Source organism: Cajanus cajan, chromosome 10 (assembly GCF_000230855.2).
Source record: "Cajanus cajan strain Asha chromosome 10, NIPB_CcT2T_4, whole genome shotgun sequence".
NCBI lineage: Eukaryota > Viridiplantae > Streptophyta > Magnoliopsida > Fabales > Fabaceae > Cajanus > Cajanus cajan.
In genome coordinates, this window is record NC_138526.1 from 13,178,652 (window position 1) to 13,205,486 (window position 26,835).

Sequence of the window (26,835 nt, forward strand, 5' to 3'; positions counted from 1 at the left end):
AGTAAGGATGTCACACATACCAATGTCTTAGTAGATTCATACCCAAGTTGTTTTATTTCTAATAGTAGTACTAGAGCTTCATACCTTAAGTTGCGAGATCTGAGAAACCCAAAAGTTTGTTGAGTTGGCTTGAAATGTCAAACATTGTTTCCTGACTTGGTCCTAATAGAGGTCAGACATTGTACTGACTTAACCTAGTGAGTGTCAAATGTTATAGGTTTTATAGGTTTAAACCACTTAAATTGCTCATTAAGTTGTAAGAGATCTTCAAAGTTAAAAATGCGTGATGACGCATAAAATTGTTAAATTTTTTTAGTTGTTGCAATTTAAAGTTGATTTTAAGTTGTTGAGTTGAAAGTTGCATTTGTTATTTAAATATGTAAAAGTTGTCAAGTTTTTTATATTGTCGAGTTATAAGTTGTGAATCAGATACTATGTTGTTTTCTAAAAGTTGAATGTTGTCTCTTGTTGAAGTTGTTTAAAGTTGAATATGCTTGTTTCAATAGCATTTTTTATATTTTGTTGTCATTTTTAATAAGCTTACTCTTATATTTTTATGTGTTGGACTATAATGATCATGCTTAAATTGGTAGTGGGCTAGGAATAGGTTGGAGGGTTGACTTAAAGGCAGAAGATAGAGGCCATGTTTGTGGTGGCTTTGGTGTTGGTGCTACTCTGTTGTAGCTTGTATAGTTGTCTTAACCAACACTAGTGTTTTATTTTAATTTTGGATTTTGTTCTTGTTGTATATATACAAGAATGAGTGTAACTCCAAAAGAAAATTTATATTTTCAGTCATATGCTCATGAATCGCTTTATGTTTCCCTATACCCTTTATATATTTAATATTGTTTGGATATTCAGGAACTATTTGCATGAGATTCTAGGTTAATTGATTTATGTTTTCCTTTACTTGTATGTGTTGTACTTGTGTGGCAACCTATTGGATTCTTACATTGTATATTTTCATTTATAGTAGGCTAAATTGTACTTTTAATCCCTCTATAATATCATATTTATAATTTTGATCTCTCTATTTTTAATTTCTAATTTCATAAAGTCCACATTTTTTATCCCCTCGTTAAATGTTTATCCATTGATCGTTAAAATTGTAACGTTGTCACATTAAATAAATGATATGAAAATTAATATTTAATTATATTTAAGCTAAATTTCACTATTAGTTCTCATTTTTATCTCATAAAAGTGGTAAAATGAGATGAAAATGTGAAAAAAAATGAAAACTAAAAATACAAATTAATCTAAATATTATTAAATAATATTAATGAATGTGTCATCTATCTAATGTTAGATGACAACTACCATTACAATTTTAATAATCAATAGATGAATATTTAATAAGGAGACTAAAATTATAAATTTTATAAAATTGAGAGACTAAAATTAATGAATTAAAAATAAAAGGATTAGAGTTGTAGATTTGATATTATAGAAAGACCAAAAATACAATTTATCATTTATAATATATATAGGAGTAAATTTATATCCTTTACTTTATTGTTTAATTTAATAAATATATTGAATTGATAGAAAAGAATTAATGTTTAAAATTAAATAGAAGTAATTGATAAAAAATAATTTAATGAAAGTTAATTGTTTAGTTGAACAAATATAGAAATTATACCGACGATATCTTTAATTGTAAACGATTAACATATACATTTAAATTAAATTCTTTTTAGTAAATGAAAAGAAAAATTCACAAAGGAAGAAAGTTATAATTTTTATTCTAATAATGTCACAATCCCTTATTTCTAAATACGATTTTCGTTATTTTACTATAATAGCAAAATATTTAATCTTGCACAGCTATATCTTTACATTTGGCTATCAATTTACTTTTCTTTTCTTTTCTTTTCTTTTTCTGTTTTTTAAAAATAACATGTATTGTTTATGACACATAATCATGATAGAGTCGGGTATACTCTTATAAAGAAAAACTACTTTTAAGTATTTAATCTAATTATATATCTAGAATTTAAATTTAAGACCTACTACAAGAAAATTGTCATATAGTGACACAATACATGTCACTAAAAATTACTTTTATTCACATAGTAAATATATATTATATATTGATATATTGTTAAAAAGTATAAATATAAGTTATAGTGACACACAAAATATGTTATTATATCTAATTCAAAATCAACACTAAAATTGTATGTAACTATATGTCAAATAGATATATACCTACATATATCGTACTTATAGTAACACTTTTTGTATGTCACTATATGTAATATTTATTATATTTATTATAGTGCCTTTAATTAAATTGAAACAATCTCGTATTATTTAATCTAAACACTTGGTGATATGGTTAAAAATTTATTAAAAGAGTACGTTGATCCACATGCTGTATTTTAATTTATTATAAGTGAAATAATATTCTTATATTATTTCATTTATCATAGATGAAATGTATAATTATTTGAAGATAAAACTTTATTATTCATAATCAGTGGCAGACCTTTTAAGGGACAGGGGGAGCCGTGGCTCCCCCAAACTTATTTAAAAAAATATTTTTTATATATATTCATATATATATATATATATATATATTTATTTATTTATTTATTTTATGATTATTATAACTAGTGAATGATAATATTTTTTTTGAATTTTATTATTATGCATGTTTATTTTGAGTAGAGAAAATAAAATTTTTTGTTATTTTTTAATTAATAAAAAATTTAATTTATATATAAAAAAATTAATTTAGCACCCTCAAATTTTTTATTGATGTTCCGCCACTGTTCATAATAATTTTACACGATAAAAGAAAAATTATCTCTTATAAAAAGTACACGCGTATTGTAAAAACAAACTCACTCTTATCTTCAAGTAGTGTGATTTGAATAGTATTGCTTAGTAAGTTTATTTAATTTCTTACCTTGAAGCCAGCCTTTCACTCATTCTTTTTTATAAAATAAATTAATTTCATTATAAGGTATAGTTTGCACCTTAGCATAAGGTAGTTAAAATCACTCATATTTTAATCATGATTAAAACGTAATTTTCCATAATTGTTTTGCTTACCTTTCTATATAACTAGTGTTCTTGTGACAATGATCTCTATCTATTTTTCTTTCCTGGGTTATTCACTTTACTTTGTGTCACTCTCTTAATCATTTCATTCTCAACTCAACCATCTCCCCTTGTACGTCCTCCTTCCTGTCCTTGAATGGTTTTGGTATGAGTTCAACCTATATGCTTTTCATCTTAATTTTTGAATCTTTCATTTTCCCTTCAGTGTTTTGTTCTTTGTTTGATTCATTTCTATATGATTAGGAAGAATCACAGAACTGTCTTGTTATTAAAAAAAAAAAAAAAAAAAAAAACTAGTAAAATCACTTTCTGTCCTTGAAGTTGTGCATATGATCATTTAATTTAAACAGAAAAATTCACATGTTTGAAATATAATTCATACAATTTTCAGTGTATAATTTTGTGTTTAATTCCACTCATCATGTGAAATTGTTGTGTCTAGGTTGGTTTTCACTATAAAACATGTCTAGAGGTTACAAGCATGTTTGGGAGAGATTTAATTAATCTCGGATCATTCACCTGTTTTTTTTTTTTTTTTTGGGAGAAAAGTTGTTTATACAAAATAATTGTGTGTTTGGTAACAACTTAAATTTATAAACAATTTTTTTTTCCTGAAAAACAAGTTGTTTTTATAAAGCTAAAAATTTGAAGCTATGATTATTTCCCAATTTTTTAAGTTGATTTACTAGATAGAATTATTTTTTTTTATGTCCAAACAAAATTAAACATCTTAAAATTATTTTTCACAAAACTTACTCAAAAAAGGATTTAATTTCAATTATAATTTGCTATAACAATAACCAATCATTAAAATAATTTAATTTTCATAATACTCTCAAACAGACTCGTACATCTCTATGCTTTTCTTCTCTAGTTTCATTTTCATATGTTTTCCTAAGTTTTACATCACTAGCATCTCATGGATGAAACGCTTGAGCCAGCGGTTTTTTTTTTTTCCCTCTTTTACTTTAACATCTTTTTATCTATATTGCTTGTGCAGTTTTTTTTTTTTTTTTTTTATAAAAAAATAAAATAAAATTTGGGAAACTTTTAACTAGTACCTTGTATTTTTTGCAGATGCGTCATCATAAAATTTCAAGAGGGGCCTTTCGGATTCTTAGCTCCTAAATTCCCAAATACAAGTAAGTGTATATTTTTTCCCCCAGAATTTTGTTATTGGTTTTACTTTTCGTTTTATTGCAGTGTTATTGTGCTTAAAAAAATTAACTACTCTCATATAAAAAGTAAACGAGTTACGATATATATGTTTCATGTATAAAGAAAATAATTCCACATTTTCCTACACTGTTTAATTTACTCTGAATTTACACAAGGCCACTCTAAAAGTTCTCAGCCTGTAAACAAAAAATAAAAAATAAAAAATCTACCTAAATCTGTACATCCCTTCCTTTTCTTTTTCCTTTTTATTTTCTTTATCTCTTTTCATCACACAACACGTCTTATTTGACATTTCTCTCTTTTTTCTAAAAGAATTTATTAAAATGATCTTTAAACATAATTTTTCTATTAATTATATCCCTCCGCAATTTATTAATATTTAATTAATTTATCAATAAGAACTTCTAACATATCTATAAATATAATTTCTCTATCAATTAACTCTCCATAATTAATGAATATTTTTTATTTAATTAATTTATCATTAGACAGAAATTATATATTTTTTATTTACAATAATGACAATAAAATTTTATATAAACTATTCACACCCTCACTACTACTAGACCGAACAAAGTAGATTGGATGAAAATTACATGTAATGTAACATCACGTCCAAAACATTTTATTTTCACTTTCGTTATTTGAACATCAAATAATTGTCACACATTAAAAACAATTATTTGAACTTTTATTTACTTTTGTTATACAAACATCTAAAACACACACCTTTCGAAACACAATTCGTTATTGTTCCAAATTTATCTAAAACAAACACCTTTCGTTTGTTTGATTTGATTTAAGGTAAAGAATTCAACGACACATCCTGTGTACAAAATATGAAGAATCATGTTTGTTGACATTTCTCTCCTGATAAGATGTTTTCTTTAGGTTAATTTTTGTTTTTCATCTAATCTTCATTGTCAAAAAAAATTTCTACGTACCTCAATGCATGGTTGATCATATACATAAGTAACATAACAAGCTTTTTATTTTGTTGTTATTAGTTTCACTGCAGATAGGTGAATGAAAAACTCGGTGACATCACAAGCAATGAACACCTCGAGTGATCACAACAAGATGGCTGCTGGTGTTGCTGTCTTCGACCCTTCATCGAGGAACAGTGAAGAAGAAACAAGGGTTGAAGAAGAGGAAGAAGAGGAGAAAGAGCTAACGATCGAGGAGCTTGAGACGAGGATGTGGAGGGACCGCATGTTGCTGAGGAAGCTGAAGGATGACAGAAGGGAGAGAGAGAAAGGGCAAACGGTGGAGATGCTGAAGAAAAAAGCCATGACTCGTGCACAAGACACTGTGCTGAAGAACATGCTGAAGATGATGGAGGTTTGTGATGTACGAGGCTTCGTTTATGGCATCATTCCCGAGAAGGGGAAGCCAGTGAGTGGTGCCTCTGATAACCTTCGTGCTTGGTGGAAGGATAGGGTCAGGTTTGATCGTAATGGTCCTGCTGCAATGCTTAGGTAAAACACTAAAACCCTTAATTTTCTATACATGTCTACTGAAACTTGTCCACTTTTAAATTTTATCTTATTTATTCACATGATCATATAGTAAATTCTCTGGTTAGTCATTTGTGAGAAGAATATTATATTGATAATATATGTGAATTAAATTATGAAAAGGCATATGTTTGTCATAGTTTTGTATATTTTTGTTTTAAAGAAGTATATCCTGACTTTGTATTGCTTCTAGATTAGTTTTAAAACTCTTACCATTGTTATATGAGAAGTATAATTAGGAATATATTTTATAACATACTTTTCGTAACAAGTTTTCTATTATTGATGGTAATTTATTAGAAACTAAAAATTCAAGTAAAATTTACAAAATTTTGTGATTTTTAATAAATTTTAATTAATAATAAGTAGTGAATTTAAAATAGAGTTAAAAATGTAGCATTATTGAATTTTTATTGCTTCTAGATATTAACTTCTAAATTCTAATTATATATTAATTGTTAAGAGAGGAGTGCTAGGAATATATTTCATAACATATTCTTTCTAACAAGGTTTATATTCTTGATTAAAATTTATTAAAAAATATAAATTCATGAGCAAAACTTTTTAAATAAAAGTATAGGCTCTATTTTTATTTTTGTATTTTCTAATATAAATTTCAATTAATAATAAATAATGCATTTAGAATAATGTTAAGAAAATGTACTTTTAGCCTTTCCCTTGTTAGAAATAGATTCTTCTATTCCCTTTTAGCAAGATAATTGGGATAGAGTGAAAGCTGTAAACGTTGATTAACAATACTCAAAATTGTAGATTCAAGTTTGTTTACCATTACTAATTACTCCAGGTTAGCAAAAATCTTTATTATAATAAGAATTGTAGGATTAATTAAAAAAAAAAAGATGAAAATTAAGGTGTTTTAGATTAATTAACTTGTTTCCTTGGTTTTCATAGTTTTAATGTTTATTATATGAGAAAATTTAAACCTTTATTCTCCACATAACTTTTTGTAACAAATTATCACCATCAGATAGTTTTTGTGAATAATTATAATTTATAGAGAGCAAGTGAATAATTTTCTTTATATATAAAAAATGTGTATTAATAGAATTACTTGTTGAAATTTGTTTGTACTAATTGTATGGATCCTGTGTTATAGGTATGAAGAAGAAAGTGGGTTTGATGAGCAGATCAACGATTCATTCAGTGGAGACCCATCAACCCATTACGCCTTGTGTGATCTGCCAGACACAACTCTTGGGTCACTCTTGTCATGTCTGATGCAGCACTGTGATCCCCCCCAGAGGAGGTACCCATTGGACAAGGGCCTTACCCCTCCATGGTGGCCCACTGGGCAGGAGACGTGGTGGCCCGAGTTGGGCTTTTCGGTGGACCCAGGCCCACCTCCCTACAAGAAGCCCCATGACCTGAAGAAGGTTTGGAAGATGTGTGTGCTCACTGCAGTCATAAAACACATGTCCCCTGACATCACTAGGATCAAAAACATTGTGCGCCACTCTAGGACCCTTCAGGACAAGCTCACTGCCAAAGAAACTGCTATTTGGACCGCTGTGGTCAAACGTGAAGAGTCAATTGCCAAAAAATTGCACCCTCACTTGTTCCCATCATCACTACCTTTGAGAAGGGCTAACTTGTTCCTTGAGACAAATGGTTATGGCATTGAACCAAGTGGTGCTAGAAATTTTCTTGGAGGCCAAAATAACACCACCAATAATGATATACTCTTAGCAAGTGCTGGTGCTAGAAATTTTTTTGGGGGGCAAAATAACCCTAATCCTAACCCAAACCTTAACCATAACCCTAAGCCTAACCCACCACCAGCCACCAATAATGTTACTAATGCTGGTGCTAGGAATTTCCTTGGGAGCCAAAATAATCCACCACCAACCACCAATGTTGCCGATGATGGTGCTAGGAAATTTCTTGGGGGGCAAAATAATCAATCACCAACCACCAATGTTGCTAATGGTGGTGCTAGAAGTTTTGTGATGGGGCAAAATAACCCATCACCAACCACCAATGTTGCTAATGGTAGTGCTAGAAATTTTCTGGAGGCACAAAACAACCCATCACCAACCACCAATGTTGCTAATGGTAGTGCTGGAAACTTTCTGGAGGCACAAAACAACCCATCACCAACCACCAAAGGTAGTGCTAAAATTTTTCTGGCGGGGAACAATAATCCACCATCAACCACCAGTGTTGCTAATGTTGGTGCTAAACGTTTTCTTGGGGGGCAAAACAGTCCACCACCAACTACCAATGTTGCTCAAGGTGGTGCTAGAAGTTTTCTTGGGGGCCAAAATAATCCACTTCCAACCACCAATGTTGTTAATGGTAATAACAACAATAGTATGGTTGCAATGAACAATGGCATTGTTATGCCACCGGATAATGGTGGTAATAAGAGAAAGGCTGGGGCTGTTCAAGATATAACAATTCCTCATGAGGCCTATTCCTGCCACAACCTTCAATGCCCTTATCATGATGAGACCCCCTTTGGGTTCAATGACAGGAATGCGAGGAACAATCACCAGTTAACATGCAGATACAAAGGCAAAAGCCCTGTGCAAGTGGTTGTTGATGAGTCAATGTCTCAGATTGGAAGTGGCAATAACCCTAATATAATGCCTCTTGGTCAACCTAACCACACTGCTGCACCAATTGTGAATCAAAATCAGGCTCTCAGTAATGGTCAACCAAGGCACACTGCCACACCAGGTGTGAATCAAAATCAGACTCTTCCTGTTGGTCAACCTAGGCACACTACTGTTGCACCAAGTGTGAATCAAATTCAGAAAGCTACTATTAACAGTGACAGTCATGAAGAAATGAATATGGGGTCAGGTTTGATGCACAACAACATGAATGTTCAGCAGAACAAATCCACAAGTGCTGGCAACAACTTGATTAATGTTCCTCTAGCAAGCCAAAACCAGCAGGTGCAAAATGTTCAGCCTCATGTGGACGCGAATTTATTTGGAGAAAGTGTCGATAGAGCCAATGGCTACAAGCTGGAATCTGAAGTACTCAATGTCCCAATGCAGCATGCAAGTGTCTCAACTCCAATAGATCCTCCCTATGAATGGGATACATATAATCCCCAATCTGATGCTTCTGCTTTCAACTATGGATTCATGGACTTTCCCTTGTTGACAACAACTGGCCAAGATTATCTTTGGCTATACAACTAAAGAAACAAGGTAAAATCATAAATTACCTGTTTCACTCTTTCATAAAAGTAGCCTCCTTTGGTTTTGGTTTTGGTTTTGGTTTTGGTTTTTTCAAGTTAAAATTCCATTATGTGGCAAAATAGTCCCTATGGTTTTAATTTTGGCAATTATTTGAAATTTTAAACATGTGGCAGATTACTGAAATCGGTGCTTTGTAATTTTGCCAGTGTTGAAAATTCAAGTAGAGTATATTGCTGGAATAGGAACAAAGATGGGATTTATATAGTTGCCAAAACTGAAGCTGCAAGAGTCTACTTGAATGAGTGTAAGTTTGAACAGGTAGTTTACAGTTTTTTTTTTTGAACGGCTAAGAAAATTTTCATTAAAAAGGTACCAGTGGTACCAAAAACAGGTAGTTTACAGTTGAAGGAACCTGTTTTTCCTTTACAGGTGGAGATTGTATTTTGGGGAAGTTCTTGGTTTTGTAAATATTATTTTGGAGTCCAATAAAACGAAGGGTACCCTTAATTTTGTATTAAGGATGAACAATGAATGCCAGTGCATGCATGCATGTCTAGGAGTGGGATCTTGGTCAATGTTCAAACATGTTATGCTTAATTATGCAAACCAAGTATGATTTGAATGTGTTGCTTCTTAATTTTAATGTGTTCTTCTATCATGCCTTCATGCAATTTTCCGATTTATCGTTTCGCTATTTACTTTTTCGCCTATTTCATCAATCTCCAAGGGTGAAGAGTTTTATTTCCAGGGATAAATGTGTAATTTTAAATTCATTGAGGACTAATATGATTTGAAAATGGCAAAGAAAGAATTGAAGTTTACTTTCGTTAAATACCATTTCTTGGGCCACCGGTATGCTTTCTTTAAATTATTATAATATTTTGAACAAACATATAGTAAGTCATGAATAGTTCTATATTCTCTCTATAATACTTTATAATTATTTTCAAGCACAAGGAATTGAGGTTTAATGTCATAAACAATTGGTTCTTAATTTGATTTCTGGGCTTATGAAAGTGAAAAGATCTGGCTAGAGAGGTCTTGTCAGCAGGCATATATAATAAAGCCATGGAGAGACTTCTCTAAACTTCAGTGTACATAATAATTTATTGTTTGAGTTATATTTTGATTTTTTAATAATTATTTGATAGACAAACAAAATAATTGAGATTTCAATCAGAAGGTAAATGTAGAGTTTTCCACTTTTATAATATAAGAAAACAATTTTTTTCTTATCAAAATGATTCAACATGAACTTCATTTATGTGAATGTTGCATATATGTTACCATTGAGATTTTGGTTCCTCTGTGATGGACTTCTCAATATTTTTTTTTCCTTTTGAATTTTCTTGTATGTTTTCTTTTAATTTTTTTTTTTGTAACTATATTATTATTTGTATATAGTATAAATTTTTTTATTTAATTTATTGAGTTAAAATTTTCTTAATTAAAATATTTAAATAGTTTCTTATTGTCAATTTTGGAATTTTTTATGTTTATTAATTTTTGTTGTTGTAAACAATTGTGCATTTTTTTAGACAATGATACAATTTTCACCACATGATTTTTAATATTTTAAAACCTTGCTCAAAAACTGAAAAAGTATAATTATTAGTTCATTTATTGATGGTCTCTTTTGGTGTTATATTGTCTATATATATGACTTTTTTTAAAACCAATAACTTATTTTTATATTCCACGCAAATAACTCTAATGATACAATTTTTATGAAAAAAATGTTGTTATTGTGTGAGAAGTGTTTCGGTCAACCAACAATAATTTTAATATAAATAGTCGATTCACTTTTGCTTTGCACGTGGTTTTCTTGTTTGTTTTGTGTGTCTTGATAATAAGTTTATGAGTAACTTACACTCCTTTTTCCTAAGAGATACGTACTGATATTATATTTTTTTTTTCTCTTATTTTAAAAATTACAGTCTTCTCTTTCAACGGATTATATTTCAATGTTTACCTATTTTTTTAATTTTTTTAAAAACTCCGTTAACTTTAGTTAAAAAAAATATTACTAAAATATCTTTTACACTAACATCCATGTAAATATATCATTATCCTCTGAAAATAAACTTTTATCCTTTAGCAAATATAAATGTTACACTTTAACAATTTATCTCTTAATGTAAAAAATAATATATATCTTGATGTACATATTTAATTATTATTTTAAAAATTATTATAAACTTTTTAGAATTAATCATATTTTAAATAAATATTTTAATTATATAAATATTTTTAAAGTTATCAAAATAAAAATAATATATATAGTATAATAAAATCAAACATATGTGATAGTATTTAATTAATATAGTTAATGTAATAATTTTGGCTAAATTGCACTTTTGGTCCCTCTATCTTGGTTAATTCACAATTGTTGTTTCTCTATTTTAAAATAGAGACATTTAGTCTCCAATTATAAAAATACAAAATTTTGATTCTCTCGCTAGATTGATATCTATTGATATTTAATTTTAACATTTATTTATACTTAAATTATGTGACATTTAGTAATATGAAATTTAAAGATAAAAAAACTACGTAATAAGATTTATTAATAAAATAAATTTTAATCATTCGTTATAATACATATAAACAAAGATCTTTTCTTTATTATTTTTTAATTGTATCTCTACATGTCACATCACTAAATATCACGATATTTCAGTGGTGGCAAGTTACTGAACAATGTCAAAATTTAATGATTATCAAATATCAAATTGACGGTGGGATCAAAATTTTATAAGACTAAGTCTTGATATACTTACCACACTCAATAAATCATATTCTACATCAAATTTTAACAATTTAACCGCTAAATTAAAAGTTCTTGATGTATATATCAAGTTTATAATTTTTTTAAAAATTTGAAGACTATTTGATACTTTGTTTTATTAATTCAAATTAACAAAATTAATTATAAAAGTATTTTACACGTTGATTTAAATATATATATATATATATATATATATATATATATATATATATCAAAGTATCATATGATTTTCAATCTTTTAAAAAATTTGTAGACTTGATCTATATATTAAGAACTTTGAATTCCACGATTGAAATATTGAAATTTGATATAGAAAATGAGTTATTGAGTAAAACAAGTCTATCAAAACTTACTCTTAAAGTAAGTAGATCATTTCTCATATATGTGTGTGTGTTAAGTCAAAAGATGATCTTGGAGATCTCTCAAGTTTTGGAGTTTTAATGTTAACAAACAAAATATTTTTGTAAGAAAAAATGTCTTCAAAAATGTTTATCGGATAAAGTATAAGACGTAGATCGTCTACAAGACAATGTGAATTAGATAAAGCATATAGTTTGTCTCATATTCATTAAATGTTCATTCTTTATTGAGACTAATGAAAAAATTAATTTGAATGTCTTATTCCTTAACAAATCAAACTAGAAAATCATCTTGGAACACACAAATTTGTTAAAGAGAATAAGATCATGCTTTCCATCAGGACCAAGGACAAAGATCCCTAAAGTCATGGAGAAAAGTAGATAAAGTCGTCATTGTTACTGCTCTACAGTGCCATTGCTTCTACAAGCTCCGTTTGGTTTAGAAAGATGATAAGTAGCCTCCTTGATCAGATAAGAAGTACCATTTGGTGAAATGCATTTAATGTTTACATTAAATGAGTCAATGGTTGCCTCCCATCACAAGGAAAGATGTTGAAGACAAATGAAGCAAACTTGTGAGCTAGACTCAAAGTGTTGTAACGATTATCTTCTCCAAGCTACTATACAAGAAGATTCGAAGCTTAAGAAGAAAAAAAAAAGACTTGTACAAAAACATACATGAGGAAACACTCTTTGTAAATTATACTTGCATATAATCTTCATTCTTTTTTGTAAAACCTTATTGCTCTATACTGGTTGTATAATGTCTAAGTGAGATAAACACAACATCCCTATAACCTTTATAACCATTTTTATAAGGTTGAGTTTGAAGAGACTTGTTTGTAAAACAATACTTATTTGAACTTGGAGAGACTTGGTTGAAAAGAATACTTGGTTGTTAATAAGCCTGGAAAAGCTTGTTATGGAAAGAATATTTGAGTAATTACTTGAAGAGGCAAGTCAAAGAATACTTAGGATTGAGATAGAAGTGGTCTGTTGAAAGAATACTTTTATCTTTGTTGAAAGATAGTACAACTCAATCTAGTTGGATTGAGAATTGGACATAGTCTCAGTTGTTGAGACAAACCAATATAAAAATATCTAGTATTCCATCTGACTTCTCTTTGCACTTTATCTAACTAGCGTTACTACTTCACTATGTAAAAAGTGTAAGCTTTTAATATACATTATTCAACCTCCTTTTAGTGTTTATCTTTTCTCTACGATATATATATATATATATATATATATATATATTGCTCTCTTGTGTTTTGTATTGTTGAGATACCGTTCTTATTATCAATGAAACCCTAGCCCCCTTTCTTGTTATTCTTCTTCTTTTTCTTCTTCACTATGTTTATTCTTAGAGCTTGGTTCGACCTGATTCGCGACATTCGTGACCCAATTTCACTACTCCCTCAACACTTGTGTTTGTTGCAACCTTATTTGTTCTATTGTGATTTTGTTTCTGTTTTAGCGTGACAATTTTGGTGATCTATTTTGCTTTATTATTTTGGTTGTTGTACTTTATTATTGCCTTGGTTTGCAAATATGGCCAGTGACAAGGATGATTCTCTTCAATCGATTATTGTAAACTTGAATGGGAATAATTATTCTTATTGAAGTTATGTAATGATGAATTTTTTGGAAGGCAAAAGAAGGTAGGGCTATGTTAATGGAACTTTTGCTAAGCTTTTATATGATCAAGTTGCAAAATCTACAAAGGATTCAGAAACTTGAGAAGTAAAAAACTCAAAAATTATTACCTTGACCAATAATTTTATTTCTTAGCCGATAGGGGTGCAACTTGCAAAGTATGATTTGGTCAAGGCTATTTGGGATCATTTGCAAAAGTTGTATGAAAGGTCTAATTTTGCAAAACACTATATGTTAGAAATTAATATTCAAACTCTTAAGCAAAATAACATGACCATTCAAGAATTTTATTTTTCTATGTCTAATTGTTATGTACAAGATCAACAATTTAGGAGGCTGATTGGGACAAGTCGTAAATTGGGGGGACTCTATATGTTGGATGAGCTGAAGGTTCTAGATGTTTGCCAAAAGAACTACAACAATTGTTATAAGATTATTCTCCTATACAAAGCTCACTACTGCATTGATAAGAAGTATAATAATCCCAACTAAATTTAGCCAATCAAAATTTTTTCTCTTCCTTTGGCCAAATTCATGACCAAGCTAATTGTAGCTTGTATGACCCATAAAAAAGGATTACAGATAAATTTCACCTTAAAACCTTATTTTCTTTCTTCTTTTCAAGTTGATTATGTCCAAAAGTTACCTCCTCTTGAGTAGCTTCTACTGTGAGTGCATTTGAATCATATTTTCAAGTCTAAAATGCCTCTTCAAAATATTTGTTCCACACTCAAAAGGTTTTGATTTATTATTTTAAGTACAAATAAAATATCTAAAATATATTTATTAGTGTGGTTGTTCTTTTTACAATGACAACACGATGGAAACCTATTTTTTTCCAACCTTTTTCCTTTGTGGCTATTTTCACGTTTTTTTCCTCTTGTATATATATTCCACAAAAGCACCTTTAGTGTTTTCGTTCATCCTTAAAGATCTTCATTTTGCATGGCTTGCAAAACATTCACAAGCTACAATTTATATTTGAGAAAAGTTTTTGTTTTCTTTAAGTGAGAAGATTTTGGATTCAAACATCTCTAAAAGACACACCAAGATTTTCTCTATAACTCTTTGATCACTAAGTTTTTCACCAACTAATCTGATTCGGGTAACAACCTTCAAAAGTTTGTTAGTAAAATCTTTTATAGATGCATTTTCTTTCATTTTTACAACTTTAAACTCTTTCCTTAGGTTTAATACTTGCATTTCTTTTCATTTTATCACTCCCTTGGAACTCTTCCTGTACGTAACTCATCCCATGCCTCTTTTGCAATTTCAAGTATCAGAATCTTGATAAATACATCATCATGTAGTGTTGCTTATATAATGGTAAAAGTTTTTCCTTCTTTTGCCACTTCATCATTATAACTCCTCATTTGAGCAACATTTTCTGTTAATGGAGGCAAATTACTTCCATTTTCCACTATAACCCATAAACTTTGAGCTTTAACATAAGTCCTCATTTTTGCAACCTACAATCGATAATTCCCACCTACAAATATAGGAGATGGAGGCAAAGAACTATTGCTGAAAGCCATTTTTGTGTTTGAAGGTTTTTTTTTTGTATGGGTTTTCTTGTTGGTTTTTTCTATTTTTTTTTCTTTCTCTCTCATAGGCCCTTAAAGATCAATGAAGTTTTTGATATCATGTTGAAAATAGAACATCAAAAATAAATGTGTATGACTAAACAAAATATAGGGGTTTAGATTAGAAAATTTGCAGCATTACACATACAAAAGGGATAAAAATTGATATGATATATTTCACTTATAAATTCAATTTTTCATACATTGAAAGTGTTTATAATAAGTGCTTAAATACTAAAACTGACTAACTCCTGATAAAGTAAAACAAACAATAAAATATGACTAAGTTAACAAGTAAACATCACTTGTCTACATAACTTACTTTTTCTTAACATAAACAACCTTTAATTAAACTTACAAGTAAAATAGAAAATTACAGACTTTAAAAATATTTAATTATAATAGTAAAAAAATCTCAACCACTATATGCATCTATTGTTCCTATTCCCAAGTGTGTTAACCTTGATTCAATGAGGAACCTAAGACCCATTGCATTGTGCAATGTTGTTTATAAGATATTTTCTAAAGCCCTAATAAACAGGTTAAAACCTATCATCCCAAAATGTGTGTCATTGGAGCAAGCAACTCATGTGGATGATTGTTTCCTATTTTTTCGTGCTACTAACCGAGAAGCAGAAACCAATGCTAATATCCTAAAGGTGTATGAAGCTGAGGTTGCCCCATGTTAATCTATCAATCGTGAGATATCAGAATTATATTACAGCTAGAACACTAGTTAGGATGTGTAGACCTCTATAATGGTTATATTGGGTGTTCATGGGTGATGGAAACACTTGGAGAAGATTGTTGTTCTTCCAAGTTCTCCATGCAAGGACCAAAATGTTCTTAAGGTTGAACTCCTTGAGGTGGCGAAATCACCTTGGAGGATTCTCCAATGGTGCAGAAGCAATGGAATAGGTTCGGTTACTTCCTAGCTTGTGAAGGAAGCTTGAGGAACCAAGGCCAAAGGTTGAAAACCTTTAGTGAGAACCTTAGAGAGAAAAATTCTCTTCGATTTTAGGAGAGACTTTTGGGAGAGAAATCTGAAGTTTTATTTCTCAAATGTTCAAAAGTGATTACAAGAGAGGGATTTAGGGAGAGGTAGCTTCTAGGAGAAGCTAACCTTAACCATCCATGGTTTATAAAACTTGTAGGAGAAGTTAACCTTGACCATGGTTCACTTAAGAACCATGGTAAGGTCAGTCTAACCTACCAAGGTTTAGAAACTTGGAGGAGAAGCTTCAAAACTTGAAGGAGAACTTAGTGAATTTCGGCCAAGAACAAGGAAGGAGGCTAGGCGGCCAAGGCTCCAAAATGCTCCATGATTTAATTAAAAAATATTTGATTTGGTTTAGTTAGGTTCATCATATGATGATGAGACCTAGCTAAATCAAATCTATGAAAAATTAGGAGGAAAATGAGTTCAATATGCAAAATTTTGCCTAGGCCCAGTTCTGGCCCAATTACTAGTCACACCTTCAAGCATTGCTAAATGTCACCCCTTTTTCCTACTGAAAAAATACAAAATGAATGTATCAACTAGGGAGGTTAAATGGAGTTGAACTCTCCAAGTAACATACCTTAAAATCAATATACAAACACTAATAAAAGCAAGTAAAGTGTCTCACAAACAAAGGCAAAAATAAGCCTATACAAAGAAACTACTATATGTACAAACATATGAAAAAGGTCTTTAAGATCATCCCATTCCTCTTGGTTCTTTTAAGATATCACCTCTTGGATTCCTTGGCCTTGGCCATAGTCTATCAATGGGTGTTTAAATGCAATCATAAACACCGAGGGATATGACCAACATATTTGGAGTTGGAACAACTATGTGTGCTATAGCGTCCAGTCACCGTATCTTAGTGTTATGGAGCACTTAATAAACATAAATCATCCTAAGCAGGCAAGGAATTGGCAAAGCATTTGGAGAGTTGAAGTGCCTATGAAAGTAAGGAACTTCCTATGGCATGTATGTAGGGATGCATTACCAACCAGGGCTAGATTACAATTCCATGGAGTGAACTATTTGGCCATTTGTTTATTATGTGGGGATAACATTGAAGATGTTTGGCACCTTCTACTTGGATTCTTTTGTGCTCAATAATGCTAGTTGGATAGCCATGTAGGAGCAGTTGATCATGGTTGTCGAATACATGAACTAATCTAAACTCTTGAGGTGCACAATGCACTATTCTAAAGAACTTATCAACAAAGTCACACACAAGTTTCTTGAGATACAATAAGATCTTTCCAATACTAGACTGAAAATATAGAACTGACAAGTTCTTAACTAGAAAGAAAAAAGATAATAGAGTAGTGTTTAGTCTTCGTAGTCATACTAATTCTCAATATTGATAGAAGGGGGTTACTGATCATTGTGGCTATAATTAGTCATGAAATTAAAAATAATTAATTTTAAAATGTTTGATGATTAAAATTAATTAAAACTACAAAAGTTAGATTATTATATCTTATTAAAATCAATATTAGTTAGGTTTCAAAATCTATAATTAATAAAATAATTATTTTGAATTTAAATTAAATTTAAAATAATTTCTCAAAAAATTAATCTATTGAAATATTTCAAAATATACAAAAATCCTCCACATATTTCAAAAGGTTTAAAAATAAATTATGGATTCTCGTATAGGATGTATTGCATCAGACCTAGTGTAGCAAATTATTGAACTAGACCTTGATTGAGAAAATGTAATACATAATTTAGTGAGTGTAGCAAGCTATTAAGTCCAAAACACTTGGTGTGTATCAAAGGTTAACTAATCATATTCATAGTTTTAAAAACCGAATTGGTTATCAAATCGGCTAGGGTATTGGATCAGTGGATCAAAGGTTGAACTGATAGATCACTAATTGAATTGCATGAACCAGTTTTATTAAGTTTTTTTAAAAAATATTCATGTTGAATATATTTTATACTTATAAATTTCAGTAAATTTATATCATATCTTAAATTTCAATTTTCATCTTATTTAAAATTATCTTTATTTTTATTTTGTATAAAAAAATACATGAAAAAGTTGCATGTTAAACTGTATATTAATACAAATTAAAAATATAAATAATATGTATATATATAATATACTTGTAATTGATATAAAAAAATAATATATGTAATATCTACATATATATTACATTATTAAATATATAATTTAAAATTAATAATATACTATAAAAGTTATTTAAGTTGCATATATTACAAATAAATATATTAGAACAAGTGGTCCTTGTAATATTTAACAAGGGTCTTTACTCTCCCATGGGAAAGGTTTGATTCCTATGTTGTGCTTTCCTTTGGATTTCTTTTTAAAAGTGAAGAAAAACATCTTTGAGGTTGAACCAATTTCACCCACTGGTTCACTGGTTGAATCAAAAAATTGATCGATTTTCTGTAGTTTGTAATGGGTCAAATGCATAATCGGTCCAACTTAAGGCTTGGAGCGACTAGACCACCGATTCCCGGTTCAACTAGTCCAACCAGTCGATCTAAGCTGATTTTTAAAACATTGATCACAATACACCCCAATGTTACGCTTTCAGGCCATGCAAATATTTATAAAATGTCAAGCTTTCTCACAATCACACAAAGCTTAACATAAATATTATCCTCTCATTAATGTAATTTTAACACTTTCTCACACCATAGAAAGATCTCACACCATAAAAATAGATTAAAAAATTAAAATCAATTTTAATGCTAACAAAACTAGCAAATGACTTATTTTTCTCATTGAACCTTCTTCATGGGATCTCCCTCGATTATGTTTATAACTAACTCTCAGTGTTTCATAAATAATATCTTCTCTAGGAATTTAAAGTCAAAGGGCCAGTCAAATCTATTATTGACTACACATGATTGTTGGGATGCAAGCAAAGTACCCCATCATTCAAACAAGAGGATGTACATGAGTTTATATATACACGATTGTCTCCATTGATAGAGAGACCTTTTGGGTGGTACCCAAAAACAAAATCGTGAGGGTTAGGCCCAAAGCGGATAATATCTTACTAATGTAGAGACATGTGTATGTGTGTAGTAACCCTCGGACCACAACAAGTGGTATCAGAGCCAATAGTCAACCAAGTGACTAGCTCGACGAGTATGATGGAGTTGACAAGTGGATCTTGGTATAGGATCCCTTGTATCGAAAGTCTTAGAGAAGTGTCCTCTTAGTAACATTGAAGGTTATGAGGCATCTCCTGTTCATGATGGAAAAAAGGGTAGAACCATGGTCCTTTGTTTGAGGAAAGGATCGTTAGGATGCAAGCAAATTCCTACATCATTCAAACAAGAGGATGAACATGAGTTTATATACACAATTGTCTCTATTGGTAGAGAGACCTTTTGGATGGTAACCAAAAGTAAAACCGTGAGGGTTGGGCCCAAACCAGATAATATCTTACCAATGTGAAAACATATATATGTGTATGGTAACCTTCGGACCACAACAATGATTAATAAATTTTCATCTTTAAGAAATTGTTATATCACATCATTTCTTAATTTTGTATTCCCAATAAAATATTTGCTAAGAGGTGCTCAACCACTAAGTTTCATAATCAACCTCTTTTAGAGTAACAAACTTTGATTATCTCAAATTAATTTCACTACAACAAAGTCTAATGACACAATATTAGTGGATTTTGTCTCTTATGGATCCAAGACTCAATTATTAATCATCATTGTATTTTCTAATTCAATGAAAAATCCACAATGTTAAATATCATAATTTATGACATTTCTATAACATCTCAAGTTATGTAAAATTTGTATTATGGATAACATCATATTTGACACTATAACTAACCATATATTACTCAAAATTGTTAATAATTTTGCAATATTTCTGCTAATCTATGTCATAAATGGAAATAAATTTTAAGAGTTAAACTCAAAAGGCTCACATCAATAATATCACCATACCACAAAGGTAACAACATATAAAATAATATTGATTTTAAGGTGACACTACAACATTTTTTATATTAGGCAACGAGTTTTTAGGCAACGCCTAAAAAAATGTTCTCAAAATATGGAATAAGTAACAATTTTGTAAACTGTTGGCATTTTGTTTGACAACAATCATAAAATCGTTCCCAAAAGCACATATAGGCAACAATTTTGTAAACTGTTGACATTTTGTTTGACAACAATCATAAAACCGTTTCCAAAAACACATATAGGCAACAATTTTGTAAACTGTTGGCATTTTATTTGACAACAATCATAAAACCGTTCCCAAAAGCACATATAGGCAACAATTGATCAAAGCGTGCACTATTCTCTTTTCAATATTAATAAAACTATTCTTGCACTACTATGAAAAATACCTTCACACCCCCTTCCCCACCTCTTCACATACCCTTCCTCATCTCCCAACCCCACACCCCTTCTCTCTTCATCATCACCCTCTCCGCCCCCTCCCTTGCCCTCTTCCCCTGCCTCCGCCACTCCACGCCGCCGCCTCTCTCCTCTTCAGTTGGCGCTCCCCCTGGCCAGACTTTGAATCAGGAAGTTGTTCTACATCGGGTTTACCTATGACCGTTGTAGAAGTGAAACCCTAGTACCTTCACACCCCCTTCCCCACCTCTCCCCGCACCCTTCCTCATCTCCCAGCCCCACACCCCTTCCCTCCTCATCGTCGCCCTCTCCGCCTCCTCCCTCACCCTCTTTTGCCGCCTCCGTCAGTCCACCCCTGCCGCCTCCCTCCTCCTCCTGGAGCTCCCCCTTTCCCGCCAACTACGACGCCAACTCCCACCCTCCCTCCTTCGACGTCGCCCTCGCCTCCACCGCCCTCTCCCACGCGCACGCCAACGCGCTCTCGCCCTTCCTCTCCAAAATCCTTGCCAACCTCATGCGCCGTCTTCGCGACCCGGACTCCTCGGTGCGAGCTGCGTGCGCTGACTTTATCGCCGCACTGTCCATGCGCATCACCAGGCAGCCGTTCCCCTCCTTCCTCAAGCTGCTTGTCGAGGCGCTCTTCACGGAGCAGGAGCCGAGCTTGCAGGCCGCCGCCGCGCTCTACATCGCCTAATTGTAAACCCTAAACCCCTAATTACTAGAAGCTTATGATTTGTATTCTTCCTTTCTTTTCATATCTCGTTCATAACTCTTTGGCCTTGATTATAGGTTTCTAGTGCAAGCTTTGATGATGCAAAAGTAGCTGCTGAATTCAATAGGCTTTCTCAGGCATTTGTTGCCGGAGCTACTTCACATTGTCCATCATTACCCCTTACAACTCTGGTTGTTCAGGTATCAGTCCTTCTACTCCAAGTTTCTTTTGTAAGACATTGTAGTTGTAATTGTATGTAATGTATTAATGTACTAATTTTTGTACATATGCATATCTATGTAATATAATTAGAAGGATAATGATGTTTCTGTTCCAGTGTTTGCTAGATAGTAGCATGTTATTATATCCCTCTCCCGCTCCCAGTGTCAGTAGGTTAGGTTCCTTCAAATATCTTCATTTTTGCTTACCATATCAAACTATCAATTTTAATGGTGTGTTATGATATTTAATTTTCTAAAGGACTTCTAATATGGCAGTTGGTTTTGTGTGTAGGATCACCAAGGAATATCCAATGTGGCGCCAGCTGATGCACCACTGCAATTGCTTCCCATTCCTAAAGCAGTTGGTGATCCGAAGATGGATGAAAACACTAATTCCATGGATGTAAGAATCCATGATTATATCAACAATCTCCGGTTCTCTATATCTCCAACAGCTTTTTTTCAGGTTGGAATAGCAATCATTGTTTTGCCTAGTTTTCAGGGCTATATTTTCCCTTCTATATAGAGTTTTTGGATGTACTACTACTGCAGGTTAACACTCTTGCTACTGAGAAGTTGTACTCACTTGCTGGAGATTGGGCATGCTTAGGTCCTGACACACTACTGTTTGATGTATGTTGTGGGACAGGAACAATTGGCTTGACATTAGCACATCGAGTTGGTATGGAAATAATCATCATTTTAAGTTCCTTTCTCTTTTTGGCTTGCAGTTCTTGTATCTGGGGCATTTGCTGTTAATGTGCCCCTTTGGAAAGTGAAAATATATGATGTAATGATTACTTTTGCAGAGGTCAAAATATAATCAAACTGGAGTTCTTGCAAAATTCCTAATTTTTAAAAATTGGTTGAGCCCTATTTATTTTAATTTATTTTTCAGGTGATTGGAATTGAAATGAATGCTTCTGCTGTATGTGATGCACATAGGAATGCTGAGATAAATGGTATAAAAAATGTTAGATTTATATGTGCAAAGGTGAGATAAGCAGTCTTGATTTTAAATCCTGTGGCCCTGAAATTTTTATCTCACGGAAATATTTTCTTTAGATTCAATTTTTGACTTGTAACATTGCACTTTTGCATGCTGGCTTTATATGAGGCAACAGGCAGAGGACGTGATGGGATCTCTGTTAAGGGAATATCTAAATATGACTAAAGAACAAGTTGATGATCCTAATATCTCTGGAAGTGGCATTAACATTCCTATGGCTAGGTACTTTTGTTATTGGATTTTGATCAGCCTGTACAGTGGAATATGGATCAGAGGCATATTTTATTTATTTTAATATTGGGTTTGGTGCACTGTTGTATTAATCGAGGGGTGTGCTATTCTATTTTATAATTTCTAATATCTTAATTACTATTTGCAATACAGAGATTTACCCTTCATTATAAATATAAAATTGAAAGATATCAGTGAAAGAAGTTATTATAATTAAATTTTGTGGAAAAAGAACAGGTGGCCAAATTAGTGGATGATGCATATAGGTCAGTGTTAGCAACAACACTCTTGATAATATTTTCTTCTAGCTTTGGTATGGTTCAGATCCATGCAGTAGGTATATTCTTGGAATTAATTGACATTTAATTGATTAATTTTAGGGTAAAAAATGAATTGAAACAAGAATTGGGATAGAGCTTTAGAAATTGATGATAGGTCCGATTAGAAAACTTGTGGATTAGTTGTTTTTATTGAATTTATTTCTCTTTATCAATTTGCAGGTGAACATACCAAGAGAGTAGGCTATTGTGTCTCTCTGTTTTATTTGTCTTTTAATGTATTGTTTAGGTATAAAATGATAAGTACTACCAACCGAGTGATGCATATTCATGATAGGTTATGTTGTTTAACTTGAGTTATTTTTGGTACCTGTTCTTTACTATCAACATCATCTTTTAATTCAAGCTGGTTCACAAAATATTACTAATAGTAGGTGTTTATCATACTTCTGATTCCACCGCTTTATAATAGAACATAGGTTGTGTTGGATGATGCAAAAAAACTCCAGAAGTTATTGCAATGGATGAAGCATCTAAAGGACTAAGAACTCAAGATCAAACAGTGACTAAAGTGGATGGATTAGAAGATTTTTGGAGCAGCAGCACCTTTGAATTAGACCATAGTGCAGCTCAGTCAGAGAGAAGCATTTATGATCCTCAAAGCAGTGGAGGCAGTCAAAGTGGTCCTCCTGAATTTATCAACCATGGCAAGTTTACTCTTATATGTTTTATTATTTGTTGGATCCTCAATTGTCATTTTTGGCACTTTTGTTTTTGCAGCTTAGCTGATATGGCAGCCAATCCTTTCCATGCATTATTCTACCTTGTGTTTATGTTGTCTACCTGTGCCTTGTTCTCTAAAACTTGGATTGAAGTCTCTGGTTCATCTGCTAGAGATGTTGCAAAGTAGCTGAAGGTAACTAACATGCACTTTTTTGTGAATTTATTATTTTATTTTCTAAATTTAGTACTTCAATAATATGACAAGAATCTAACTTTGATTATGTGTTCATAATAAAAGTTCACATTGTTTGATAAGCTATGAGATGTCCATCAGAATAAGTATATCCTTTTATTATGCTGTACCAATTAGTGTTAAGTTTTTGACATTGAACACGCACATATATAGCATTGATAAACCATAACTTTTTTTCGAAATAGCCTCGAATATATTTATAGTTCTGCTCAATTATTATGTAATTAATAATATCAATATTGATTCTATGTAAACCAGGATGTTTGTTGAATCATGCAAGCGCTTACGTATCATGAAAGGAAAGGAAGCTATTGGGGGTTAGTATCTTAATTTACTTGCGTACTTTTACTTTTTACTTAAAAAAACACTACATTTAATTATTAGTCATGATTCCAAGTATATATAATTAATCCTTCCATTAAATCATATGCACCATCAGTTGATTAATTAACACGGATGTTCTATAGAAAGGTTCAAATTTTAATTATTGAAATAAACACATCTGAAAAGAAATTAAACTTGTTTATTGTGCCCCAGTACCAAGAGCCGTGGAGAAATGCAAGAACAGGAGCTAGACTAGAAGTTACGAGTCCATAACCTGCTCCATCGTCAGTGATGCCCAGTTGACTTAGTAACTGAAGCAAGGTTAAGCTGCAGCAGACACAGATGGACAAAGCAGAGTGTTCAAAATATAGTTATTAATCCGTGTATCATTATGGTTTGTTATATAATATCTTTAATAATTTGCTTGTCTGTTCTATAAGTTTTCTAAGTGAAAAAATATATTTATGTGCTGGAAAGACTTGATAATGAAGATCAACCTTATGATGATAAAGAGACTGAATGATGTTACTTACATGGATGGATGACTAGCCTTATAATTTGTTTTATTATTTTTTGAGGGTGAAATCAATTCTTTATTGAGCACATGAGAAATGTCTTCTTGAAGAAGAGGATGTACAAGAGGATTATCAATCCAAAATAATGTATAGTTCTTCTTATTAATATGAGTTGTTTAATATACTATTTGTATTATAATTATATGTGCGTATTACATATATATGATTTCACACGATAAAGTAAAATTTAGACAATATTTTAGACAACATTAAAAAAATGTTAAATTTAGACAACGTTGGGCGTTTATTTAGACACTATTTACAAAATTGTAGCTTAAATTTAGTCTAAATTGTTACCTATATTATCTCATTGACAACCTTAAAAAAATGTTCCCTGATGTCACTAGCAACGGTCATAAAAGTGTTGCCTATAAAAATAGACTACATTTCTAAAACCGTTCTTTAAAAATTAATAGTGTTGCCTTAAATTAAAAAAAAAACCGTTGCCACTGAAGATCATGAAAACCGTTCTTGAAAGTTTAGGTAACGGTTTTTTTGACATCGTGGGCACAGGCCAAAAAACCGTTGCATATTGAAATAGGCAACGGTTGATAAATCCACGCTTGAAAAACCGTTGCCAAACCGTTCCTTAAACTTTTAGGAACGGTTTTTTTGGCTTTCAACAACGTTTTTTTATTGTTGTCATAGATAACAAATGTTGTATGAGTTTCTCATTCATTAGAACCAGTATTGATAATTAATTTTTCTCACTAGATAAATTTTCAAAAATAATATTAATTGCATACAACATTCTTCTCTAAATGATGCCTCACAATTATTCTCTCCACCTCTTTACCGCAAACTTTCACCAAAATAAATAAATATTTAATTCTCCTAAAAAAACATTTAACTTAATGTATAATTAAACTTCTTAAGTCATCAATGTTGACCTTCCAAAAATATACTCTAATTAAATTTTTTTGGAAATTAGCATTTGACAAGATCAAAGTCGTAACTCACTTGCAAAAGTTGATTGATTCCAAGATGCAAACAAAACACAATTAATGGTCTATCCAATTGACACATTGTTCTCATCCTCATGTGATAGCCACAACAATGTGCACACATTGCATTCTCCTTCGTAGCTTCATCCTTAGCTCTCACATTCATCAAGGATTTTCATAGACAACTATAAGTCCTTTAGATTGTTGACCATGGATGTTGAATATACAAGTTAATCTGAACTCCTCACATTCATCAAGAATTTTCATAGACAACTATAAGTTCTTTAAATTGTTTACCATGGATGTTAAATACACGAATTGATCTAAACTTCTAAAGTGTGCAATGTACTATCTTAAAGGACTTAATTTTATCCGCAAACTCTCACTCAAGTTTTTAAGATTCAACAAGATTTTTTCAGTACTAAATTAAAGATGCAAAATCGACAAGTTCTTAACTTTGAAAAGAGATAAGAGATAAGAAAGTAATATTTAGTCCCTAGACTTATGCTGATTCTCAATATTTATAGAAAAATGATTATTGATCATTGTGACTATAATTAATCACAAGAATAAAAAATAATTTAATTTAAAACATTTGATAATTAAAATTACAACAGTCATATTATTATATTTCATTAAAATTGATATTAATTAGATTTTAAATTATGAAATTAATAAAATAATTATTTTAAATTTAAATTCAAAATAGTTTCTCGAATAAATTAACGTTTTATAATATCTCAAAATATACTAGGGGAGCATGCATTGAGCCGCTGCTTATAGAGATGGAAAGTGCGAAGGATCTTATTATGGAGGTAACCCAAAAATGGGACTTAAGGAAAGCCGCAGACTCTGCAATACTCACTTGGAGCA

At 31.1% G+C, this 26,835-nt stretch overlaps 2 protein-coding genes across 3 annotated transcripts; both read left to right on the top strand.

The window, feature by feature from the left end:
• Positions 1-3,097: 3,097 nt before the first annotated feature.
• On the top strand, positions 3,098-10,425 carry LOC109805569 (uncharacterized). The gene is made up of 5 exons (XM_020367702.3): positions 3,098-3,217; positions 4,150-4,214; positions 5,259-5,729; positions 6,886-8,950; positions 9,148-10,425. The coding sequence occupies exons 3-4, from the start codon at positions 5,278-5,280 to the stop codon at positions 8,939-8,941; spliced, it is 2,508 nt and encodes an 835-aa protein (XP_020223291.1). The 5' UTR covers positions 3,098-3,217; positions 4,150-4,214; positions 5,259-5,277; the 3' UTR covers positions 8,942-8,950; positions 9,148-10,425.
• A 10,262-nt stretch (positions 10,426-20,687) lies between these two features.
• Positions 20,688-24,981, top strand: LOC145952916 (zinc finger CCCH domain-containing protein 24-like). Of its 2 annotated transcripts, XM_083066035.1 has the most exons (10): positions 20,688-21,388; positions 21,482-21,604; positions 21,918-22,091; positions 22,178-22,307; positions 22,524-22,619; positions 22,750-22,856; positions 23,616-23,850; positions 23,924-24,059; positions 24,378-24,436; positions 24,657-24,981. In XM_083066035.1, the coding sequence occupies exons 3-5, from the start codon at positions 22,002-22,004 to the stop codon at positions 22,535-22,537; spliced, it is 234 nt and encodes a 77-aa protein (XP_082922161.1). In that variant the 5' UTR covers positions 20,688-21,388; positions 21,482-21,604; positions 21,918-22,001; the 3' UTR covers positions 22,538-22,619; positions 22,750-22,856; positions 23,616-23,850; positions 23,924-24,059; positions 24,378-24,436; positions 24,657-24,981. The 2 variants fall into 2 exon arrangements, with proteins under 2 accessions (XP_082922161.1, XP_082922160.1); XM_083066034.1 differs by having other exon boundaries at positions 23,616-24,059.
• The last annotated feature ends 1,854 nt before the right edge of the window (positions 24,982-26,835 follow it).

Coding starts and splice junctions, on each gene's coding strand:
- LOC109805569 (XM_020367702.3), top strand. CDS start 5,278: ATGAAAAACTCGGTGACATCACAAGCAATGAACACCTCGAGTGATCAC. Junction 5,730..6,885: donor GGTCCTGCTGCAATGCTTAG/GTAAAACACTAA, acceptor CCTGTGTTATAG/GTATGAAGAAGAAAGTGGGT.
- LOC145952916 (XM_083066034.1), top strand. CDS start 22,002: ATGGATGAAAACACTAATTCCATGGATGTAAGAATCCATGATTATATC. Junction 22,092..22,177: donor CTCCAACAGCTTTTTTTCAG/GTTGGAATAGCA, acceptor CTACTACTGCAG/GTTAACACTCTTGCTACTGA.